The following is a 24570-nucleotide window of genomic DNA, read 5'->3' as shown; positions in this document are numbered from 1 at the left end:
AATAAGTATTTGTTCAGTGAATAAATGAATGAATGGGAAAAGGAAAAATAGGCTTTGTATCCTCTTTAGTCATGGAAATAATTATGTATTTAAATGTGTGATTATTATATTAAATGCATGAAGATGAAGTCTTTGAAAAATAAGTACAGTTGATCCTTGGACAACGCAGAGGTCAGCACAATCAAAAATCCACCTATCATTACAGAGTGCCCTTCATAAACTTGGTTCCTCTGTATCTGCAGTTCCTTTGTATCAGGGGTTCTGCATCCTCAGATTCAACCAACGGGGATCATGTAGGACTGTACTACTGTTTACTATTGAAAAAAATCAGCAGTTAAGTGGATCCACACAATTCAAACTCATGTTGTTTAAGGGTCAGCTGTATATTGTTTTCCCCAGAAATCACTACATACGTTAAGCATAGTTTATTGTTCATTTGAATATACATTTGTGTATAGCATATATGTATTAATTTGTAAAAGGGCAGAGCTATAAAAGCATAATCATTTTATTATCATCAGTGAATCTTTTTAGTATTATTAAAACAGCTTTTAGTACCTATTATATAAAGTTTACTTTAAGAATGTGACATATTTAAAAATGTACATTTATTAACATTGAAATGTGAAATATATATATATATATATATTTTTTTTTCCTTAAATGCCAAAAAAGTATTATACTAAACAACTCTACCTTCTTCTTTTCTCAGGATGTTATTGCTGGATTCATATATACCATTTTAATCTTAGCTATCTTCTATCCATTTGTGGACCTGATTGACAACTTCAACCAAACTCACAAATATGCTCCATTAATCATCATCGGGCTTCATCTAGCCTTGGGGATCTTTTCTTTCACTCTAGACACTTGGAGTACATCCCGGGGAGACACAGCTGAGATTCTAGGAAGTGGTGCTGGGATTGCATGTGGATCTCATTTTACCTATAAAATGGGTCTAATATTAGATCCTCCTCTGGATATATTACCTTTACCTAGGCCCCCCATTTCAGTGACTCTGTTTGGAAAAGCCATATTGCGGATTCTCGTAGGGATGTTGTTTGTACTAGTAGTCAGAGATATAATGAAAAGGATCACTATTCCGTTAGCCTGTAAAATCTTCAATATACCATGTGATGATGTCCGAAAAGCAAGACAGCACATGGAAGTTGAACTTCCTTATCGGTATATTACCTATGGAATGGTTGGTTTCTCGATCACATTTTTTGTTCCTTACATATTTTTCTTTATTGGTATCTCTTGATGGAGAAATACTGTTTATGATAAGAAAGGAGGGTATCAGTTACTGATATCTAAAACCATATTCTAGTTAAAAGCCAAATCAGAGTTAGGCTTTTGCAGGAATTTAACTTAAATAATTATTTAAGTAAATTCATAGGAGTCAGTGCATTTTATCATTGCACATCCAGTTATTGTTTTAGGTGAGCTGAGCTATTTCAACATTGAGAAAATGATAAGTATCCATTTGGAATGTTCATGTAATATTTGGAGAGTTTTATGCTGTTATGGATTCAAGTTATATATAATATATATTAAGGAACATAATATATAATTATGTATCTAATATATGTTATATATAAAATAATATACCTAAGTTTTTTTTAAAACCATGGGGGTGTATTATAAAATCAATAATAATATGCAAACAGTTGTGCCTGTGTATTTGGACTTAATACAGGTATGTTGTTATTAACAGATATATTTAATGTTTATTTACTATGGGAGCCATTTCCTAATCAAATTGCATAATTACTAGACCAGAATTCGTATGCTACCACATATTGGTTTCCTGCCTCTTTTTATACTGCCATCACCTTTCATGTTACTCATGATGTTGAACATAGGAGGCATTTTTAATGGACCAAATTTTCAGAAAAATTAGTTTTTGAATTCCTTTTTTTTTGTTTCCCAGTTCTGTACACTGTGTTGAATGTACTTTATTTGCACTTGTTCTGGACATTAGTTTAATAATTCAGGTACTGAATTTTATTGCTTGCTAATTGTGCCTTTCTGTTGCTGAATTAAGAAATGCCATGTATACTGTGATATAAAAATAAGACTAACTTTATCTTAAGTTACATATAATCAGACAAATATTTTAAAAAATATCTGTCAAGCTAACAGGGCTAGCAGTAAACCACCTTCAGTTCTTCAGCCTTTGTTTAGAAAGAAATGTGGAATGGACTAAACTTTCTCACTAATTTATTGGGAACCTAAATGGATAAATATTTCCATTTTTGTAGGTATTTTTCTGTGCATTGTAAGTTATAGGAACAAGATATATTTTTTGTACATTGTCTTGATCGTTTATACTACAGGTAGATATTTCCAGTGAATGGAACTGTAATTGAACTTTATAGATGGGACAATGCACATTTCATATGTAAACAAACCATTTTTCTAAATTATTTGGAAACGATTGGGTTTAGCAGTGTTAACTTTTAATACCATTTATTAGCTACTGTGGTAAATTATAAAATTTTAAAGTATCAGTATTTTAGGTCCTATTATTTTTTTCAACCTTTTGTTATTTTCATGGTGGAATATTTGAGTATAAATATTAAACTATTCTTTATTCTGTTCGTGCCTTTATATTTTGAAGTGTAATTGTAATTAGGTTAACATTAAGTTTATTTGTAGTAAGTTTTTCATAAAGAAGAGAATTAACTTTCCATGTAAATGAGCATCAGGTATGGAGTTACTGACTTAGTGCAATATCTGTCTGATTATCCAGAGGTATCAACTTAAGATGTTTCTATTTTGGGCAGCATAACTATTTGAGCTCATATTTTTATAATTATGATTGAGAATTTAGGGACATGGTAATTTTTGCCAATAGTGAATCTGATAATTGTAAGTAAAACAACTAAATTTTCGACATTTACCTATTAGTTAACAGAAAACCAAGGCACTTAGGAACATATCGGTACGTTGGAAAATGTGCAAAGAACTTTTCTTTCAAAATATGTTCACTGAATCAAATTTTAGGGACTATTTCCCATAATTTGAGTATACGCTATCTTATTAATTTTTATATCTAGCTTAAAAGGTATTCAAAAATATTCCATTTCTTTGTGATTTATTATTTTCTGTCCTATGATAGTTCCATGCTAAATGTATTTTAAAATAAAAGCCAAATTCAAGATTGGAGGGTGTTTTGTTTGCCTTCTATGCATTTGTTTCTGTATTGTCTGGTAGAGATTTATAAAATATGTCTAGTATTTTCATTCTAGCAGTCTTTTCCTGTGAAGCGTTTTATTCAATATAAGTACTGTTTTTAGAAATAGAAGACATTGAAGAAATTCTTTAAGGTTCAAACTGCTTTGGACTCTATATATGATCATTCTGACACTGTACTTTTAGTGAAAAGTTTCATAACTTTATTTTTAAAACTTATGCATAAAACATGTTTCAGTAAAATCCACGACTGAGTATTGTAGGTAGTTGGCTGTTAATCCATTAATCCAGGAATTAATCATAATACAAAGAACAGGTACTTTTACAAGCAAAATAAACATATGGACATTTCATTTTGTAATTATAAAGTGCCATGACATGTGAACTGCAAAAACTAGGGCTTCCTGAAAGTCATTATAAGACCTAATATAAAGCAATGCTACTATAGTAGATTTATGTAATTTAATTTTATCTACTAGCTTTCTTTACAAGTAATGTTTATTAAATGTGTCTTTCAAAGACAACATAAAAATTAATTCAGTGATATGAGTATAATTTAAAGGCAGATTTTCATAAAATGTTTGATAAAGATGAGTAAATGTTAAAATGTTTTTATTTTGAGTAAAATTGTGTATAATCACACAATTTTATATGCAAAGATTTTTTTATTGCCAAAGCAATTTCATTCTTGTTAATGAAGAATGTTTACTCTAGATTTAAAACCAAACTGTTTAATCTGGACATCAATAAGGCCCAGTTTTTAAAATGCAACTTTATAGCCGAATTAGTTTTTCTGAAGGGAGTTTTTGTTGTTTACTGTGGAGATTATTTTGAGAAAGGGAAGAGGCAACAGTTTGAGAAAGTAATTTGATGTAGTGGATGTTACTACGCTATTATTTTGTCAAGTTTTGGTCATGTTCTTTCAGTTTTTGCTGTTATATACATAAGTTAAAAAGAAAACTTTTAGGACTTCCCTGGTGGCGCAGTGGTTGGGAGTCCGCCTGCCGGTGCAGGGGATTCAGGTTCGTGCCCCAGTCAGGGGGGATCCCGCGTGCCGCGAAGCGGTTGGGCCCGTGGGCCATGGCCGCTGAGCCTGCGCGTCTGGAGCCTGTGCTCCGCAGCGGGAGAGGCTACAGCAGTGAGAGGCCCGTGTACGGCAAAAAAAAAGAAAACTTTTAAACTTGAATTTTAAATAACTTTTACACTTGGATTTTAATGGTGGTTACATAGACTATAAATAGCACAATAAAAATAAGTTTTAACATGCTAATTACAAAGGACATTTTAGAAAGTTCTTCATTTTTAAGCACACCAGACCACTACAAATCTTTATAAACAAAGCATGCCATGCCTTCCTTGTGAGACACACAGGAGGGAAAATTCAAAGAAAAATAAAAGAAATATATTTTTTAAATAAAAATGTTTACAGAAATAAACACTAACTTTTTAACCTCAACTATCTGGTATCTGCTAATTTGTCCTTTTTTCCTTTCATCATGTTTAGTCTTGGTGCACTTTCCATGGATGTCTAAAAAGCCTAGCTCCTAGTACTGTAAGTGACAGGATATGACAGAAATCTAAAGTGTGTTTTTAAAGGGTATTTTAGTGTCATTTTCTAAAAGCCAAGTGAATTTTAAAATAGCTTTATGATGTATACTATATCATGATGTCTACAACATCATTGGGTTTATTTCAACCTTAAATGTCATAAAGTCCATTATCTCAGGTTTTAAAAGTTCATACACTTACCTATTATGCTGTTTGCAAAATATTTGATTTAATACATATTTTTAAAGTTTCCTTTGTTACATAATGACATTTTCTTATGAGATGTAAAATGGATTCTCTTTTTAAAAAATAGTTACTACGGTAATATTACCTCTTCAGATTTGAGGTTTGTCCCTTGTCCTAAATTAGGGGTTCTCATAACTGAAATCCATTGTAGCACATATCACAACCTGTGATTATTTATGTATTATTTTCTTAAATTTTCTGTCTTCATCTCCATGATGTAAGCTCTATGAGGAAAAGTGGCTTGTGCCTCTATTTACTTCTGGATCCCTGGGACAGAGCACGCATAATAATATATATTGAATGAATACCCAGTCCCTAGACAGGCTTCAGTATGTGTATTTATCTGGGTGAAAAATTCTACAATTTTCATCAGCTTCTCAGAGAGATCAGTGATCTAAAAAAGTTTAAAATTCTGTAATAGTCTACATTTTATTTCTTGTTCTAGCTGTTTTAAAGGTTTAGATTGTAAATAAATGCATCCAATTCATCTAGAAAAATTTTGTCACTTTTCATGCAAATATTTAAAGGATAATCATTTAGATTCTTGAAATGTTTTACATGTAATTACTATAATACCCCATTGTATAGAATGTGATTTGTATCCAAATAAGTTTTAAGATGTTATTTTCTTTGGAATTAAAATAAAATCTGAGAAGAAAATATTCTGCATATATGGGGATATAACTTTAGTTTCTAGTAATAAGCTATATAAATATGTTCTTGAGAATATTACTTTGTACAGTTTGATCTTTAATCTTTCACATAACCAACTACTTCACAATCTGTGATTTTTATAATTAAAGTGATATTTATAATTAAAATGTAGATGAGATATAGTCAGGGCTTAAATATCAATTTTTTTGCTTAAGCACAAAGACTCCCCTGGATTCCAAATGTCTCCAGGCCCAGACTTGTGGGACTCAACTGGGGTTGGTGACAATAAAGTGGATTCTAATTCCCCTAATATTTAAAGTTCCCCCAGTGTCCCCCTCCCTGCTTTTATCTGGGCTGACTTAAGGGATAAAATTCACCAAACTCATTTTAATGGTGGTGTTACTTTTGCTAATTTCTTGTTGAAATGCTGTGATGACAAACTTGAAAAAGTAAAAGAAAAAAAAGGAGTTATAGTCCCTCAACATTTCCACTCTGCAAAATGTTTCAAGTAGCTTTACAAAATAAATATTTTAAAAATATTTCTTTCTCTTGGCAGTATATTCCCAAAATCTTATTTAAATTATTCATGGATACAAGCTGTAAATTTTTTAAATTAACATATAACTTAATTTATAAATATCATTAATTAATTATAACCCAAACATGACATTTATATCTGAAATTTTTTTCTTCCTTTTCTAAAAATAAGTTGTCTACATTTTCCAACTATGTTATATATGTTAAGGCTAATCGTAGATTTACAAAGTACTTTATTTTTTTAATCTATTTTTTATTGAAGTATAGTTGAATTACAATGTTGTGTTAATTGCTGTACAGAAAAGTGACTCCGTTTTATATATATATATATATATATATATATATGTGTGTGTATATATACATACACATTCTTTTTCATATTCTTTTCCATTATGGTTTATCACAGGATACTGAATATAGTTCCCTGTGCTATACAGTAGGACCTTGTTGTTTATCCATTCTATATATAACAATTTGCACTGCTAATCCCAAACTCCCACTCCTACCCTCTCCCACCCCCCTCCCCCTTGGCAACCACCAGTCTATTCAAAGGTCCCTGATTTTGTTTCTGTTTCATAGATATGTTCATTTGTGTCATATTTTAGACTCCACATATAAGTGATATATGGTATTTGTCTTTGTCTTTCTGACTTCACTTAGTATGATAATCTCTAGTTGTATCCATGTTGCTGCAAATGGCATTATTTTGTTCTCTTTTTTATGTCTGAATAGTATTCTACTGTATATATGTACCACATCGTCTTTATCCATTCATCTGTCAGTGGACATTTAGGTGGTTTCCATGTCTTGGCTATTGTGAATAGTACTGCTATGAACATAGGGGTGCATGTATCTCTTTGAATCATAGTTTTGTCTGGATAATATGCCCAGGAGTGGGATTGCTGGGTCATATGGTAAGAATTACAAAATACTTTAGATGTATCTGGCATCTTAGAGCTCATATATGGCAATTTCTTACCAAGTGCATAAATCTATAATATTATTAGCAGATAATCATGTGCAGGCTTCTTAAATACTTAGGCAGATTGTAACTTTATGATGCATTGTTGAAATAAATGAACGAATGAAATAAGTGAAATAAAATTTCAATGGGCTGAGAGCAGTGTGGTGGGACAGAGGATACATTTTAGGTAGAAGTAATCGGATGAACCAAAACATGGAAATGGGATGTATTAGACCTGTTTGGCAAACAAATGGATTGCAGTTTGTCTGGAGCATCAAGGTACCTGGAAGGGAGTGGTAGAATGTAAAGCTGAGAAGTTTGTTAAATTATTCAGTAAACAATGGTAATAGTGGATGTTGCCTTTCTTTACCAGTAGAAGAGCTGCACTATTTATTGCTTGTGGATGAAATTACACCCAACTTGAAGGTAATCAAAACTATTGTTTGTTCAATAAATAAGGATATATTTTTAATCTGTGATAAAGGAAGAGAGTTGTGTGTTTAGCTTTAAGTCTTGTTTACTTATTGAGAAGAGAAGTAAGGCAATTTTTTATTATTAATCCTGGATTTTATATGAAGAAGCCCAAGGCCTTGAAGTTTGGTGACATGAGATCATGACTGCTACAGTTGCAGTTATTTAAAGGAGCCCCAAGTGACTTAGGAGAACTTTGAATGTGAAGTTACACGCCCCCAACCTTCCACCCTCACTAGAGGGTTGTAAAGCAAATAATGGCACACCGAGAACCCCGTGAACGACCCTAAGGAATGCAGCATGAGGACTGCAGAGTTTGCAGGCCTTTCATGTGTTCCACGACAAGGACTACCTCCCAGGGGATGCACTGGGATTTCTAGACATGCTCTGGGAGTAATGTTGGTGTTCTTCAATTTATCTCCTATCCCACCATACTTGAGACTGAACTTTCTTCTTTGGTTTGAAGTCAGAACCTATCACACATCTGATCAACCCCAGCTGCTTGAGACATGGATTGTGGGGTGAGTGTAGGAAGGATGTTTTCTAGTAGAATCACAGAGACACCATAAATATGTTCTATATATGTCAGATAATCCACAGTACACCCATGAGCACCTGATTTTTCTGATTCAACATTATTGTTCAGGAGGGCTCTTAGCTCCCTCATTAGAAGTGTGTATGTGTGTCTATTACCTATTTTAAAAGGACATAATAACTATATTGTCTTATATTTACCTTCCAGTTAGCCCTCAAACATGTTACTAGACAGTGCAGATCTGCAAGTTTAGCCATTCCATATCATTCACTTGAAACTCTCATTCAAAGAACCATTTGGCGACTTTTCCATGAGATGGTTTTGTAAGTAGAACAGAAAGATCATAGAATTTTGTTTTGGGGGACTTTAAGGTGTTCCGTGTCATAATATGTTACATTCTTATTCTTGCCATTGCAAGTCTGTCATAAAGCTGACTTCAGATTCCCAGCTCGCAAGCAGTGGTTTCTCTCAAATCCTGACCCTGATAAAGAACTCTTCATATTTTACAGAACTTTTGTGAAAATTTTTGTGTATGAATTGCATTCTGCATGAAGATGCTGGTGCCAAACTGGTATTGACTTTTATGTTCCCATTCTGTGTCTGTTTTCTCCAGTAAATACAACAAAACAAGTATGTTGAATAAAAGAAACAGACTCAAGCCAGTATGTTACAGATGACGTCAGAAGAGCAGAATTTTTGTTTTGACTTTGTTTTGTCTTTGACTATAATTTGCTGTATACCTTTAGGCACTAGCTCCGTCTTCGTGAAACACCATGTCCTCACATATAAAATGAAGACGTTGGACTTGATGTTCTCTAAGATCCCTTTCAACACTAAAATTTAATAAACTGTACTAGACGAAGCATGCAGAAGCAAAAGGAATATTTCTATTGGTTTTATGAGGATACTGAAATTTAACGGAAAAAATTTTACTCCGTTTTCACTGAGGGAATAGAGTCGAAGGAGCCTATCTTGTCCTGTCCGTAAAAGGTTTGTAGGCACCCGTTTAAGAAAGTTTCAAGTTTCTCCAAAGAGAAACAATGAGTTAATAGCTTTAGAAGGGTCATAATAAGAGGTTATAAGTCTCCGTTATAATTCTTGTTTGAATCACAAGGTTTAAAGTGACCACTAGGCATTACCTAATCCAGCCTACTATCCAAATAGCTGTGAACTGTAATCACCCTAAACAGATGGTTCTTTAAAAAATAAAGGGAGGGGGGCAAGGACAGGGTAGACGCCAAAGACCTCAGTAATTCTATAATTCGCTCAACAAATCTTGCTAGCTATGGAGATGAACAGTAAATGAAAGAGAGAGAGAAAGAGAAAGAAGAAAATTCCCTTTGGGAATCTCAATCAGAACTAAAAGAAAAAACAGAGAAGAGAATGCTTGATAAAGAATGTAAAACTACCTCATTACAAGCATAAATCTCATATGAACATTGAAGATTCATGTTGTATTTTAGAAAATAAGACCCTTGTAATAAATTCAAGACATTTAAAAATTGCAGAGCACATTATCAAGTTATATTTTGTAAAAATAAAATAAGCAGAACATAAAATCACTACCTTTGTTCATGAGAACATTTCTAAAATTTCAACAGTGCTCATTGCAGTAAGGCATTTAAAAAATGTTTCAAAAGTTCTGTTAGAAAACATGAGGTTATTGAATGTCAGTCAGCTGTTTTCTTACAGTGAAATTTTTTCACAGAAATGGGAAGTTAACTTGCCACAAAAAATTACATGAGATATATATGGATACATTGGTGGTGTAAAAAAATTCAAATACAAGAAAAGCAGAAGTCCTATTTGACCATTATAACAATTGCATTCTCCTCCCAGAAGTAACCAGTGTTGCCATTTGGAGGGTTTTTTTTTTTCTTTTGTATGTATATATTCACACGTGTTGAAATACATAATTGTGTTTTATAAAAGTTGGGTTTTCTAAACAAAAGCAGGATGTTGTACATATTGTTCTGCAAATTGCTCCCCTCTTTTTTGTCCAGTTAATGATATATATTGGAGTTCATAGAGAATTTCTCTCCTGGAGTTGTCTTTTCTATCCTGAAACATGGACTTTTCCCTATCTACTCAACTGCTGCCAGGAGCACACAAACACGGTCTGCCTCATGGCTCTGTTCTCAGCTTCTTGCGAATTGTCTGTATATTGTCTTCACTTCCTCACCACCCATTCCGTGTTTTATTTGAGAATTTATAACAATTACAGAAAAGTTAAAAGAATATAATAAATATCTATATTCCCATTACCTAGAATGAACTACCCTTGGTATTTTGTCATATTTGCTTCCAGTCTATTGTATTTTACTTTTTAAAATTGAGATATAAAATAAATAAAATTGAGATATAATTGACAAATAACATTATATTAGTTTTGAGTGTACACATGATTTGATATATGTATATATTATGAAATTATCACCATAATAAGCCTAGTTAACATCCATCACTACACAGTTACAATTCTTTTCTTATGATAATATCTTTTAAGATTTACTGTCTTAGCAACTTTCAAGTATATAATACAGTGTTATTAACCATAGTCACCATACTGTATGTTACATCCCCATGACTTATTTATTTTATAACTGGAAGTTTGTACCTTTTGGCCACCTTCACCCATTTTGACCACTCTTCTCCCCCCACCTCTGGCAACCACCAATCTATTCTCTGTATCCATGGGTTTGTATTTTTGTTTTTTAGATTCCACATATAAATGAGATCATATGGTGTTCATCTTTCTCTGTCTGACTTATTTCACTTAGCATAATGCCTTTAAGCTCCATCCATGTTGTCGCAAATGCAAGATTTCATTCTTTTATATGGCTAAATAATATTTCATTGTGTGTGTACATACGTGTATTTATTTTCTTTATGCACTCATCCATTGATGGGCTTTTAGGTTGCTTCATGTCTTAACTATTATCAGTAATGCTACAATGAACATGGGGGTGCAGATACCTTTTCAAGTTAGTGTTTTTGCCTTCTTCGGGTAAATACCCAGAAGTAAAGTTGCTGGATCATACAGTAGTCCTTTTTAAAATTCTTGAGCAACTAACATACTGCTTTCTATAGTGGCTACACCAATTTACATTGCCACCAACAGTGTACAGGATTCCCTTTTCTGCATATCTTTATTTGTCTTTTTGATAATAGCCATTCTAACAGGTGTGAGGTGATATCTCATTGTGATTTTGATTTGCATTTCCCTGATGATTAGTGATTTAGTTTATTTTTAAAAAGAAGTAAAACATTACAGATGAACCTAAGCTTCTTTTAATCATTGCCATATTCCCATCTCCTCTCATGATTTGCAGAGGCAATTGTTATGAGTCCTTCCAGTCCATTGTTTACTTTTATGCACATATTTGTATATCCATAACCAGTGTACAATATTTTATGTGTTCTTTTAAATATACATCAATGGTATCATTCAACAACTGCTTTTCTTTGATTCAGCATTATGTTTTTGAGATATATCCCTGTTTATAATTTATAGATCTAATTCATTTGTTATCTAATGTATAGTATTTCATTATATAATTATACCACAATTTACTCCTCTAGAGGGGACAATTAAATTATCAATATGTTTCATTAAAAAATATAATAGACTTTATTTTTTAGAGCTGTTTTAGTTTCACAGTAAAATTGAGGAAAAGGATAGAGGGTTCTCACATTCCCCCACCTCTCCTCTCCCCAAACTTTACATAGCCTCTACCACCATCAACATCCTGCACCTGTGCAGTACATTTGTTACAATAGCTGAACCAACACTGACGCATCATTATTAATCAAAACCCATAGTTTACATTAGAGTTCACTCTTTCTGTTGTATACTCTATGGGCTTGACAAATGTATAATGACGTGTATCCACAATTATAGCATCATACAAAATAATTTCAATGCCCTAAAAGTCCCCTTGCTCTGCCTATGCCTCCCTCTTTCCCCCTAAGGCCCTGGCAACCACTGATCTTTTCACTGTCTCCATAGTTTTGCCTTTTCCAGAATGTCATATCGTTGGAATCATACAGTAATAGCCTTTTCAGATTGGCTTCTTTCACATATTAATATGCAATTTTATATTAAAATAATATTAAATATTAAATAAATTAATTAAATAATAATATTAAAATAACATGCTTTGATGTACAACACAAAGAGTGAGCCCTAATGTAAACTATGGACTTTAGTTAATAATAATGTATCAATGTTGGCTCCTCAATTGTAACAAATATCACACTAATGCAAAAATTAATAGGGGGAGTTGGGGAGGGGATTAGGGGGCATATCTGTATTTTGCCCCCAGTTTTTCTGTAAACCTAAACTTGCTCAAAAAAAAAATCTCAAGGTTAAAAAAAAAAAATAGACTTACAAAACTTAACTCAAAATGGATAAACTAAGAGCTAAAACTATAAAATTCTTAGAAGGAAACATAGGAATAAATCTTTGTGACTTTGGATTAGGCAATAATTTCTTATATATGACACCAAAAGCACAAACAATAAAAGAAAAAATAGATAAAATGGACCATCAAAATCAAAAACTTTTGTGCCTCAAAGGATACCATCAAAAAAGGAAACAGACAATCCACAGAATGGGAGGAAAATATCTGATAAGGGTCTAGTATCTAGAATATATAGAGATCTCTTACAACTTAATAACAGAAGATTAATAACCCAATTTTTAAAATAGGCAAAGGATTTGAATGACATTTCTCCAAAAAAGATATACAAGTGACCAAGAAGCACATGAAAAGATGCTCAACCTCATTTGTCAATTAGAGAACTGCAAATCAAAACCACAATGAGATATCACTTCACACACTAGGATGACTGGTGGCGCAATGGTTGAGAGTCCGCCTGCCGATACAGGGGACAAGGGTTTGTGCCCCGGTCTGGGAGGATCCCACATGCCGCGGAGTGGCTGGGCCCGTGAGCCATGGCCGCTGAGCCTGCGCGTCCGGAGCCTGTGCTCCGCAACGGGAGAGGCCACAACAGTGAGAGGCCCACGTACCGCCAAAAAAAAAAAAAGACGGAAAATAACAAGTGTTGGTGAGGCTATGGAGAAATTGGAATTCTCAAACATGCTAATGGGAATGTAAAATAGTGCAGTGTCTTTGGAAAACAGTTTGGCACTTCCTCAAAATATAAGCAGAGTAATTATATGACCCCGCAATTTCACTCTTAGGTATTTACCCAAGAGAATTAAAAACATATGTCCATGTCTGTGAGTTTGTTTCAGTACAGAAAACAAACTTATGGTTACCAAATGGGATAGGGAGGAAGGGAGGGACAAATTAGGAATGTGGGGTTAACAAACTACTATACATAAAATAGATAAGCAACAAGGATCTACTGTATAGCACAGGGTTAAATTATATTCAATATCTTGTAATAACCTATATGGTATATAATTTGCAAAAAAAAATCACTATGCTGTACATCTGAAACACAGTATTGTAAATCAACTATACTTCAATTAAAAAAAAACTTACATCCGCACGAAAACTTAAACACAAATACTCATAGTAGCATTATTCATAATAGCCAAAAAGTGGAATCAATCCAAACGCCCATCAGTTGATGAATGGATAAAAATGTGGGATGTCCATGCAATGGAGTATTATTTGACCATAAAAAGTATTGATATATGCTACAAAATGGATGAAACTTTGAAATTGTGTTAAGTGAAAGAAGCCAGATAAAAAAGACTACATATTTGGTGAATCTGTTGCATGGAATGTTCAGAATAGGCAAATATGGACGGACAGAAAGTAGATGCCAGGGACAGGGGGAGGTGGGGGAGGAGTGATTGGGGAATAACTGCTAATGGATATGGGGTTTCTTTCTGAAATGATGAAAATCTTCTAATTAGTTATTGGTGATCATTGCACAATTTTGAGAGTATACTAAAAATCACTGAATTGTACACTTTTTTAAAACTAAAATAAAAAGTTCTATAAAAACCTTTGTGACAATTTCCTTGTGGAATTATGTAAGAGTTTCTCTTGGGTACATATCCGAAGTGGAAGTATTGGGTTGTGAATTATGCACATTCATAATTTTAGTAGCTACAAATTGCTCTCCAAAGCAATAGTACCAATTACAATCCCAATAACAGTACTTTTTTGCTTCACATCATTGCCAACATATCCTATTTTTATGCTTTTTAGTTTTTGCTAATATATGAGTATGAAATGATATCTTGTTGGTTTTATTTGCATCTCTACTCCTCAGTGCAATTGAATGCCTTTCCCTCTATGACCATTCGAGTTTCCTTTTGTGGTTTGCCTACTCCAGTGTTTTACCCATTTTTCTACTGGATTGTCTTTAAAAAAATTAATTTGTAGGAATTCTTTTTTTTTTTTTTGCGGTACGCGGGCCTCTCACTGTTGTGGCCTCTCCCGTTGCGGAGCACAGGCTTCGGACGCGCAGGCTCAGCGGCCATGGCTCACGGGCCCAGCCGCACCGCGGCATGTGGGATCTTCCCGTGGGATCTTCCCGGACCGGGGCACGAACCCGTGTCCCCTGCATCGGCAGGCGGACTCTCAACCACTGCGCCACCAGGGAAGCCCCTGTAGGAATTCTTTAATCTTTATCTACGTCACTTATTGAGCCTTGTTTGTTATATCTTTTGCAGTATGGAGTTTTTTTCTAGTTTAAGATAGTAAACTTATTAACCTTTTGCTTTATGGCTTATGCTTTTTCTCTTTTTTTTTTTTTTGGCTACGCTGAGTGGCTTCTGGGATCTTAGTTCCCCAACCAGGGATTGAACCCGGGCGCTCGGCAGTGAAAGTGCCGAGTCCTAACCATTGGACCGCCAGGGAATTCCTGGCTTATGCTTTTTAAGTTTTATTTATGAAAGCTTTCCCTACCTTGTAGCCAGAGGATATTTCCCCATGTGTTCTTCTAGTATTTATAGAATTTGTGTCCCCCATTCCCATCTGTATATAGTTATTCCATCTGGATTTTACTACCTACTTCTTTGACTTAAACTTCATCCCAGTCACAATGGCCTTTTTCACATTATCCTGTTGTATTTTTTTCATAGCACTGAAATTATGTTGTTTAATTGTTTGCTTGTTATATTCTTTCCCCACTAGCCTGGAAGCTCCATGAGGGCAGGAACCATATCTATCATGTTCTCTGCATTATTCCCAGCACCAACTCAATAAATGACTGAATAGATCCTATGAATTACTGAATAGATCTACCTTATTATTTTACAGTGCTGCATGGTATAATTACATAAATCTACCAGAGTTTACTTAATGCTTACTATATTCATGGACTTTCAGATTGCTGCTAATTTTTTGCTATAACAATGCTACTCTAAAGATTCTTCTATGTGTCTTTATTTATTATTATTATTATTTTGTAATTGCATGTGACTGCAAATAGGCAGGGAGCCAACAGAGGTGAATAAATAAGACTATATCCTGTCCTCTTTCCTAACAGCATTTCTATTTCCTTTTTCCACAGAGATTTAAAGAGCCCTCATACCCAAAGTAATTTTGAAACATAAAGCAAGTTTGTTTCTTTTAATAGCTAGATCCAAAGAGAAAGTTTTTGCTTTATCATCAAGAATGTATTCTCTGTCCCAGTCTAGTTAGATCTGAAATTCTCTTATGTCTCAGAAATCACCATGGGATTGTAAGAAGGTAGAAGACCCTTAAAATTACCTCTACAAATAATTTTAAGTTTGATCTTTCATCATCGTCATCTTATTCATCTCTGTTGACTCCCTGCCTGTACATGTCTTCAGCAAGTTATACTAGAATGTTTAAAAGTCCAGTACCGGACATTTCGTAACTATCATTTTTAATGGATATTTATTGCTATTTGTATTCCCTTTATATTTAATAGCTGTTGGTATACTGAAGTATATCAAAAATGTATAATTTATTTTAAGAAAATTAGTACTTAAAATCTGCTTCTGGAGGGAGTCTTTACAACACATGTTTCACCTCAAGGACAAAAACCGATCAACTAAGAGTGTTAAAGGGCTGTGTTGTGAAGAATTATTCAAATTCTGTTGATAGTGATATCTGCCAAGGGCAAGAGAAAGGGGGTGGAAGATAAGAAGTCAATGAAAAGGTCTCTAAAATCCAGACTGAAAGGGAGGAAAGAGTTCCCAGAAGAACAAAGAGATCAATAGTGTCAAATGCTAGTGGAAGGATTCAGGATAAGGGTAGAGAAAAGCCATGGGTTTCTTGTTTAACTTTAAAGAGAGCAAATTCAATAATATATGTGGTAGGATTAGTAGTCAGCTTATAATGAGTTAGAGGGGGAACAAAAGAATTGGAGAATGAGGCAGTAAGTATATTTCTGAAGTTTATAAATTTGTGAAATTAGTAGGTACTACACGCTAGAACTAATTTTATTATATAGAGTTTTTAAAATCCACATTAAATCTAAGATTAGACTGCATATGAATCGGAAAGAATGTAAAACCTAAGGCTAAGACTATCCATCCAATGACTTTGTAGCACCTGATCTTAAGCAATAAATTTCAGTACCATTAATCTAGCTTTTATCTCACATTTGTCAAAGAGAAAACATCAGGGAACCACGTCTAGGGGATTAGCTAAACTACCTGCAGCAGTGATTCTCAGTGTGCATTTCCCTGACCGGCAGCATCAGCATCACCTGGGAACTTGTTAGAAATGCATATTCCCAGGCCCCATCTAGGACTTACTGAATCAAAAAAGATTTGGAGCCCGGAACCAGCAATTTTTTTAACAAGCCCAACAGGTAATTTGGGTGTACACTTGAGTTATTATATTGTAACATATTATAATGGTACTTTCTTATTAAATAAGCCACATAGTTATTAAGTTACTAATCTACTTGGTGGGCTTGGCCTAGATGCTATACTGCCAAACCCTTTCAAGGCCTCAGAGCCAACTGAAAGTCTTTTAAGGGTATTGTGGTCTATTGGCCAGTTGTGATATATTAAGAAACCTCAGAGCTGGAGGAAAAATGATTACTCACCTTGGGCACCAGCGGTCCCACAAGTGAGAGAAGCTCCTCTCCTTAAGTCCCTGGGGCTTGAACTCAGAAGTCTCAGGTACCCAGAGCCAATTCCTGACACATCAAAACTACGTACAGTCATTTTTGACATATTTGTCTGTGAAGAACAGAACTATTTGTTGAATTTTTGCCTCACTACCCATTTGTAACATATGCCTTGCAAAAATTCTCCCCCCCTTTTTTTACAAGTTTATTTGTACATCTATTACATTGCTGTATTACATATAATATTACATAATAATATATTATACTGCATTTCAAAATGATCAGATCCTTTAAAAAGATCCCTTCACGGGCTTCCCTGGTGGCGCAGTGATTGAGAGTCTGCCTGCCGATGCAGGGGACACGGGTTCGTGCCCAGGTCCGGGAAGATCCCACATGCTGCGGAGCGGCTGGGCCCGTGAGCCATGGCCGCTGAGCCTGCGCGTCTGGAGCTTGTGCTCCGCAACGGGTGAGGTCACAACATTGAGAGGCCCGCGTACCGCAAGAAAAAAAAAAAAGATCCCTTCATCTAGAAAGTGTGCTTCTCCTACTGAGTTCTCCTTTCAGCCTCGCAATTATTGAAGGTCTTTACATAAAGAAATTAAAAGCTCGCTTCTTTGTATAATATCAACCCAGAAAATAGATGATCTAGCCAGTATTTACAGGCATAGTGTTGACTCTGCTGAACCTGTGCTCACTACCCAAGGCCCTCTCTTACTTTCTCTGACTCTGGTTTGGTCCTAGTTACCTCCGTTGGTCAATCTGTGCTATGGGCACGAGGCTTGAAGTGGCATCCTCACATTTGCCAGTGCTGTGTATGCCAGGGAAGGTCTAAGACAGAACCCCACCACTGAGATCAATAATTGTGTGATTCATATTTGTAAAACTGAGAACATTTATTTTCAGTGTTTTTTTAAATAAAAATTGAAAATGCTCTTTACTAATCAACATTTTATTTATAGTGAAAGTTATAGCATGGGTTTAATGGATATCTACATCATCAGATTCAAAGCATTTTTTAACAATAACCTTAAGAGTGACATCTTTGTTTCTCCTTCTGAACTTTGTCCTTAATTTATCTTGTAACTATATGAATGTCTAGACAATCTGTGCTTCAGAATTATCATGTAACCTTGAAATGATTGATAGTGATTATGATTGTTTTAAATTCATGTATTCAACATATTTACAATTCATTAAAAAATTGTTTTGAATTCATTGCTACCAATCAAATGCAGGTGCATTATTTTCCTGTCTTTATTAAATCCACATTTCAATTAGTGCAATGGAAAATCATATATCACTAATGTTTATTAATAATCATGCAATAGCATAAACTACCATGTTTCAAATACTATCTAAACATTTATCAACATTTAAATTGACAGTATTTTGATGAAAAACTGTCAATATAAAAATAATTTCTCCTGCCTCAAAAATAATAATCCTTATAAATCATGGTTTGGTTTGAAAGAAAAGAGGAAGAACGTTTATGAAAGTTCCTATAAAAATACATCTAGTATATTCAATAATGTCTATTTAATGAACTCGGTTTCTTCTAGAGTAAGTTGAACTGAAATTTCTGACTATTGCCCTAAATTTATCCAGATTATCAAATCAGCATTTTATTTTCTGCTATGCAAACTTTCCTTAAAATCCCAAATTTGAAATACTGCACTTAAAGACATTTCTATTGCAAGGGGAAAAAAAAACCCATAAGTTAGTACCATAATAATTATAAAAGTGTAGAACAACTGCAAGAAACCCATACCTCTCATGCTATTGGAGTCCTTAACAGATGACAAAGAATGAAGACCTCCTAACTGTTAATAATTTAACTACCAGTTCAAACTATAAAAGGTGAATATGTATTATTACCAGATTGGAAATTAGTCTTTGTTGCCAGACTTACACAGCTCTTCCTCTCCACTATGTTCAAAGGAGAGCAAGATGGTGATTTCCAATATTATATACCTACTAATGTATCATTAATAATATTGGTGGGACCTTAACCTACATATGCTACATTTTTCAAGGTTCTCAATATATAAATGTTTCAAATAAGTGTTCAATACAAATTCTGGTGATATAGGTTGGCATTTCTTAAAAAGGTTCTATTTCTGTAAGTGGTATTTCAAGAATAGTATTCACAATACTTTTATCTTATGAAGAGAGTGCTCCCTCGAGAATCAACATTTATATTTCAAAATTTAGTGATATGTATAACCACAGAAGAGTGGAACAGTAGTTGTGTTTTCAAGAGAAAGAACTCTATTTCTTGTAGCCATTCAAAGCATATATCAGAGTTTTGCAAAATCAGGAAGTAACATTAACAACTTACTTTCACTGTCTTTGATAGAGAAAAAGTGATAAAGTGTATTGTTTTATAGCTAAACATCAGTTAAAAAGAAATTGACCTGAATGCTTTGAGATGAACTATTTAATTTTTAAAAAATTAGTTGTGTTTAAATGAAAGCCCTTTTTAATGAAAGTCTTTGAAAATTTACAAATAAATTACTTCCATAACTTTGTAACTACAATTTAATTCTCCTTTAACAATGGAGAGTCTAATTTTCTCCTACAGTCAATATCTGGAAGAACAAATTTTCATGTGCTATTCCAGTCTGTATAGAGACCCTGTTCTTGGAGCTTAGAGGCTGCTTTTTTCTAGAAGGGGGATTGCAGCAAAGATTTCTGAATGGGTACATGACATTTTATTTTATTTTTTATAAATTTATTTATTTATTGGCTGCATTGGGTCTTCGTTGCTATGCGTGGTCTTTCTCTAGTTGCGGCGAGCGGGGGCTACTCTTCGTTGCCGTGTGCGGGCTTCTCATTGCATGGCTTCTCTCGTTGCGGAGCATGGGCTCTAGGCGCATAGGCTTCAGTAGTTGTGGCTCACGGGCTCTAGAGTGCAGGCTCAGTAGCTGTGGCACACAGGCTTAGCTGCCCCGCGGCATGTGGGATCTTCCCGGACCAGGGCTCGAACCCATGTCCCCTGCATTTGCAGGCAGATTCTTAACCACTGCGCCACCAGGGAAGCCCGGTACATGACATTTTAATGTAGCTATTTTATGTGGCCATTTTGGTGCACTGATATTTTTTAAAGTTTATCACAAGTTAATAAAACTTGCTCATAGTTACATAAAAAATTAAAATATAACTGAGATACAAAGGGGAGAATAAAAGTCTTCCTTTTACTCCTCAGAAGTAACCACTGTTGACCCTGTAGACTTTTAAAAAATGTATACACTAGCATAAAAATCCCTTTGAAAGTTAAATAAAAATGAGCTATATATATGGTTCTGTACAGTTTCTTCATTTAAAAATTGTATGAAGGATCTACCTAATTTTAATGGCTGCATATTATTGTATTCTTGTAGCATAGTTTAACCAGTATTCTATTTATAAATTTAAGATATTGCTAGGTTTTTAAAAATTACAGTGATACAGAGTCTATCCTTGTATATACATTTTAATGCATTTATGCAAAGTAACTGAGAAGTCAAAGTTTTTGTGGATTTCATTGTTGATAGATGTCAAATTGCCCTCCAGATAGGTTATATCAATTTAGAGCACCACTAATAGTATATGAAAGTACCTGCTTCCCTATTCACTTTTTAGTGTATACACTTTTGTGCTGTTTCAAGGTTTTTTGTTTTATCAAGAATGCAAATCACCTTTTCAAAGTTCATAATTTTTCTAAAGTGGTGAGATAATTTAAAGTCAGTCTTTTTCTTTTATGGCTATCCTATTTTTCCAAAACTATTGTTGAATTAGCCATCTTTTACTCATTATTCTGAAATATCATCTTTATCATATACTAAATTCCCATATAAATATTAGTCTTTTTCTGGATTCTTTATTCAGCTTCGTTGATTTGTTTATCTGGTTGCAAAGAGTTTCAAGTACTGTAGCTATATAAGTTTAAAATTCTTATAAGACTAATTAATCCTCCATAAATGCTCTTTTTTTTTTTTTTTTTTTTTTTGCGGTACGCGGGCCTCTCACTGTTGTGGCCCCTCCCGTTGCGGAGCACAGGCTCCGGACGCGCAGGCTCAGCGGCCATGGCTCACGGGCCCAGCCGCTCCGCGGTATGTGGGATCTTCCTGGACGGGGGCACGAAGCCGTGTCCCCTGCATCGGCAGGTGGACTCTCAACCACTGCGCCACCAGGGAAGCCCCATAAATGCTCTTTTTTAAAAAAGTTTTTTTTCCATCTATTCTTATAATTCTAGAAGAATTTTTTTGGCCAGTCAGATTGTTTTATTGTGGTAAAATACACATAAAATTCAGCATTTTAACCATTTTTGAGTGTACAGTTGTGCACATTCACACTGTTGTGCGACTGTCACCACCATTCATCCCCAGAATCTAGATGAATTCTAGTAACACTTTGTCAAGTTCCAAAACAATGCTGTTGATATTCTGATTATTATATTCAGTGTAGAGATTTACATAGCAATAACACTTTTACATTATTGTTTCTAACCAAGCACAATATATGTCTTTCCATCTCATTCATTCATCACTAACTTAAGAAACATCTGTTGAGTGCCTATTATACTGAGAACTCTGCTAGGCACTGGAGATATAATTGTAACTAAAGTAGTGTATCTGTTATCATAGATTTTATGAAATCCAGTAGGGGAAATAGAGATTAAGCAAACAATTGTACATATAAACATAAAATTGTGAAGGGAGAGATACATGCTGGGCCTATATTAAGTGATTTGATCTAACCTTGGGGGTCTGGGCAGTCTTCCCTGAAGAAGTGACAACCAAGCTCACTCAAATTATACTCAAATATACTCAAATCGTCTTCAGTATCCTCCAATTGGCTTCATACAGGCCCAGAACATTTCTTAGGTTTTTCCCTGAGTATATAATCTTTGAAATAGTATACGGGATCTTTTATTCATTTTATTTTCTAACTGGGTCTTTTCTCTTTATCACTTTATACAAAGTGATTGAACTTTGTATTAAATTTTTAAACAGCTGCCTTTAGGATTTTTTGACTGTTTTTGAGGGAACTCATTCTCTTATTCTTGTACATTTTCCCTCAGCCATTAAGACAGGAATGTCTGCCAAAACTTGCATTCTTTGGGAAGTTTTAGGGAGATGCTGCTTTCTCCACCTCTGTGAATGCAAGAGGGATTTATCTATTTGGTGAAATGGTGAGACTATGACATCTGTGTTGAGTAGAATTAATGTGTGAAAGGTGGCCCATCTCTCTTAGCTCTTGATAGTCAACAAGTAAGGCAGACCCCAATCCACTCTGCAGCAGGCTGGTTCACATGTTTGCTCTCTTGACATAGCTCTCCTGTTATAGGAAGGATGCTTGAGTTCCACACACTACGTTACTTCATGTAAAATTGTTTGGCCAAGAAAAAATTGGAAATTATATTTTTATTCTTATATCTTGGATTTTTACCTATTTCAGAATGAAATTAAAATATTTAATTGTATCAGCTTGGAGAGTTTGATTAAAGAGCATTCTGTCAATGAAGTACTTACTATTCACGAGACCAGTGGTCACCAAACTTTGTTGATTGCACATTCATCATAAAAAATTTTTAATCATCTATCCCTAAACTTTACTTAATAAATTACCCACATGTACTATAATAATGTTCTTTGTATTATAAAATATACATGGAATCAAAATTGTTAAAGGATGAGATTTTTAAATAATTTTTACTTATTAATCATTCTCAAATGTTTTGCTCTCAGCAATAATAATAATTATTATAATTTCATTATGTTTTAAAATCTTGGTTTAACAATTTGGATATAAAGCTTTTTGAAAGTCTGGTTCTACATTCAATTTATTTCACTTCTTGGTTTTAATGTCTATAATATATGAAAAACATACTTCAAAAAGGTACTAAGGTTCAAAGGGAAGTGGTGCAAAATCAGGATACTCATTTTTTATTATCTATATCCTAATTATGGAAATTTCTGTTGAAAATTCCACTAGAAAAGTAGAAGTTTTTGTTGAAATTCCACTAGAAATCTTCCCTAATGTCAATCAGATGGTGTATATCTAACATACGGATTAAATATCTATTGTAAGTCTTCATTGGAAAACTTTCAAACAAGTGTGACAATTCTGTTTCCCAATTTCAGCAGACTTGATTTTTTATAGATGACAAAACATTATTTTCAGCAATAAAATCACAGAATGATAGAAACATTTCCAAACGTGTTTTCAAATTGTACTTGCTTTTTTTTTAAAAAATATGATGGCTACTCAGTGAATCACCTTTTTTTTAATAAAAATTTTATTTATTTAGTTTATTTATTTGGCTGTGTCGGGTCTTAGTTGCAGCACGTGGGCTCTTACATGTGGCGTGTGGGCTTCTCTCTAGTTGTGGTGTGCGGGTTTTCTCTCTCTAGTTGTGGTGTGCAGGCTCCAGGGTGTGTGGGCTCTGTATTTTTTGGCACACAGACTCTCTCTCTTTAAGTTACCCGAACTCAGTAGTTGTGGCGTGCGGGCTTAGTTGCCCCGTGTCATGTGGGATCTTAGTTCCTCGACTAGGGATCAAACCCAAGTCTCCTGCATTGGAAGGCAGATTCTTTCCCACTGGACCAACAGGGAAGTCCCTGTACTTGCTTTTGATAAGCAATTACTTTTCCATTCATTGTGAAAAGGTCGCTATTACCTTGAAGGAACAGATAAAGTGTTCCTTTTTTCTGTTCCCCAAAATATCTGCCAACATTGCATTTGCAGAGAGTCCCTTGTCAGCACAGGAAATTTGAAACACTTTCTCTTTTGTAAAGGGAAAATGTGAAACTCATCTTCATTTTGGCAGCTCTTTTAAGTACTCTGCCACAAAATATCAGTAACCTCTCTCTGTTGTATAAAAAAATTTCATGCCCATTCTACGGCTAATTAAAAAGTATTGTAAAGAATCTACACTAAAATTTTAAAGTCTTGTTTCCATTAAAATAGATGATATTCTGTAGAATTTCATACAGTCTGGCTCCAACTTTCCTGTCATTGTAACTTACCAATGAAGAATCCAGTGATTTGATTTCACGTGTTATTAGCACTGTAACCATGTTCCAGAGAATTCATTTATTCTAGTGAAACCAGTTGCTCCACTAAAAAAAATCAGTTGTGCTTTCCCATGCAAAATTGTTTTTATTAGCAAAGTCATTTATTACTGAAAGCATAACCTCTCTGGGATATCTTTCTTTTAATGGCTCAAGAAAAACAGTTCTTCCTGTACTTCATTCTTAACTCAGAATTTAACAAATACCATAAGCTGAAACAGATGAGAAACACTTACACGTTCATCCAAATGAATAGGAAGAGAACAGAGCTAATTACCTGCCTTTTCATTAACATTTACTTTTTTTTTTTTTTTTTTTTTTTTTTT

General features: G+C 34.2%; 1 protein-coding gene and 1 long non-coding RNA gene across 2 annotated transcripts in view; one reads left to right on the top strand and one right to left on the bottom strand.

The window, feature by feature from the left end:
* The window catches only part of SGPP1 (sphingosine-1-phosphate phosphatase 1), a 35804-nt gene extending 32635 nt beyond the window's left edge, over positions 1-3169 (top strand). The window contains exon 3 of the mRNA XM_027111447.1: positions 713-3169. Within this exon, the coding sequence (XP_026967248.1) occupies positions 713-1264 (552 nt within the window). The 3' untranslated portion in view covers positions 1265-3169. The remainder of the gene's footprint in view (positions 1-712) is intronic.
* Positions 1-24570, bottom strand: part of LOC113622845 (uncharacterized) — a 41984-nt gene that overhangs the window by 8525 nt on the left and 8889 nt on the right. The gene's annotated exons all lie outside the window — the stretch shown is intronic.

The sequence above is a fragment of the Aethalodelphis obliquidens genome, unplaced genomic scaffold (genome assembly GCF_003676395.1).
Source record: "Aethalodelphis obliquidens isolate GAN/ISIS:26980383/991018 unplaced genomic scaffold, ASM367639v1 scaffold10, whole genome shotgun sequence".
NCBI lineage: Eukaryota > Metazoa > Chordata > Mammalia > Artiodactyla > Delphinidae > Aethalodelphis > Aethalodelphis obliquidens.
Note: the sequence above shows the minus strand (reverse complement) of the source record. Positions and strands in the feature narration are given on the sequence as shown.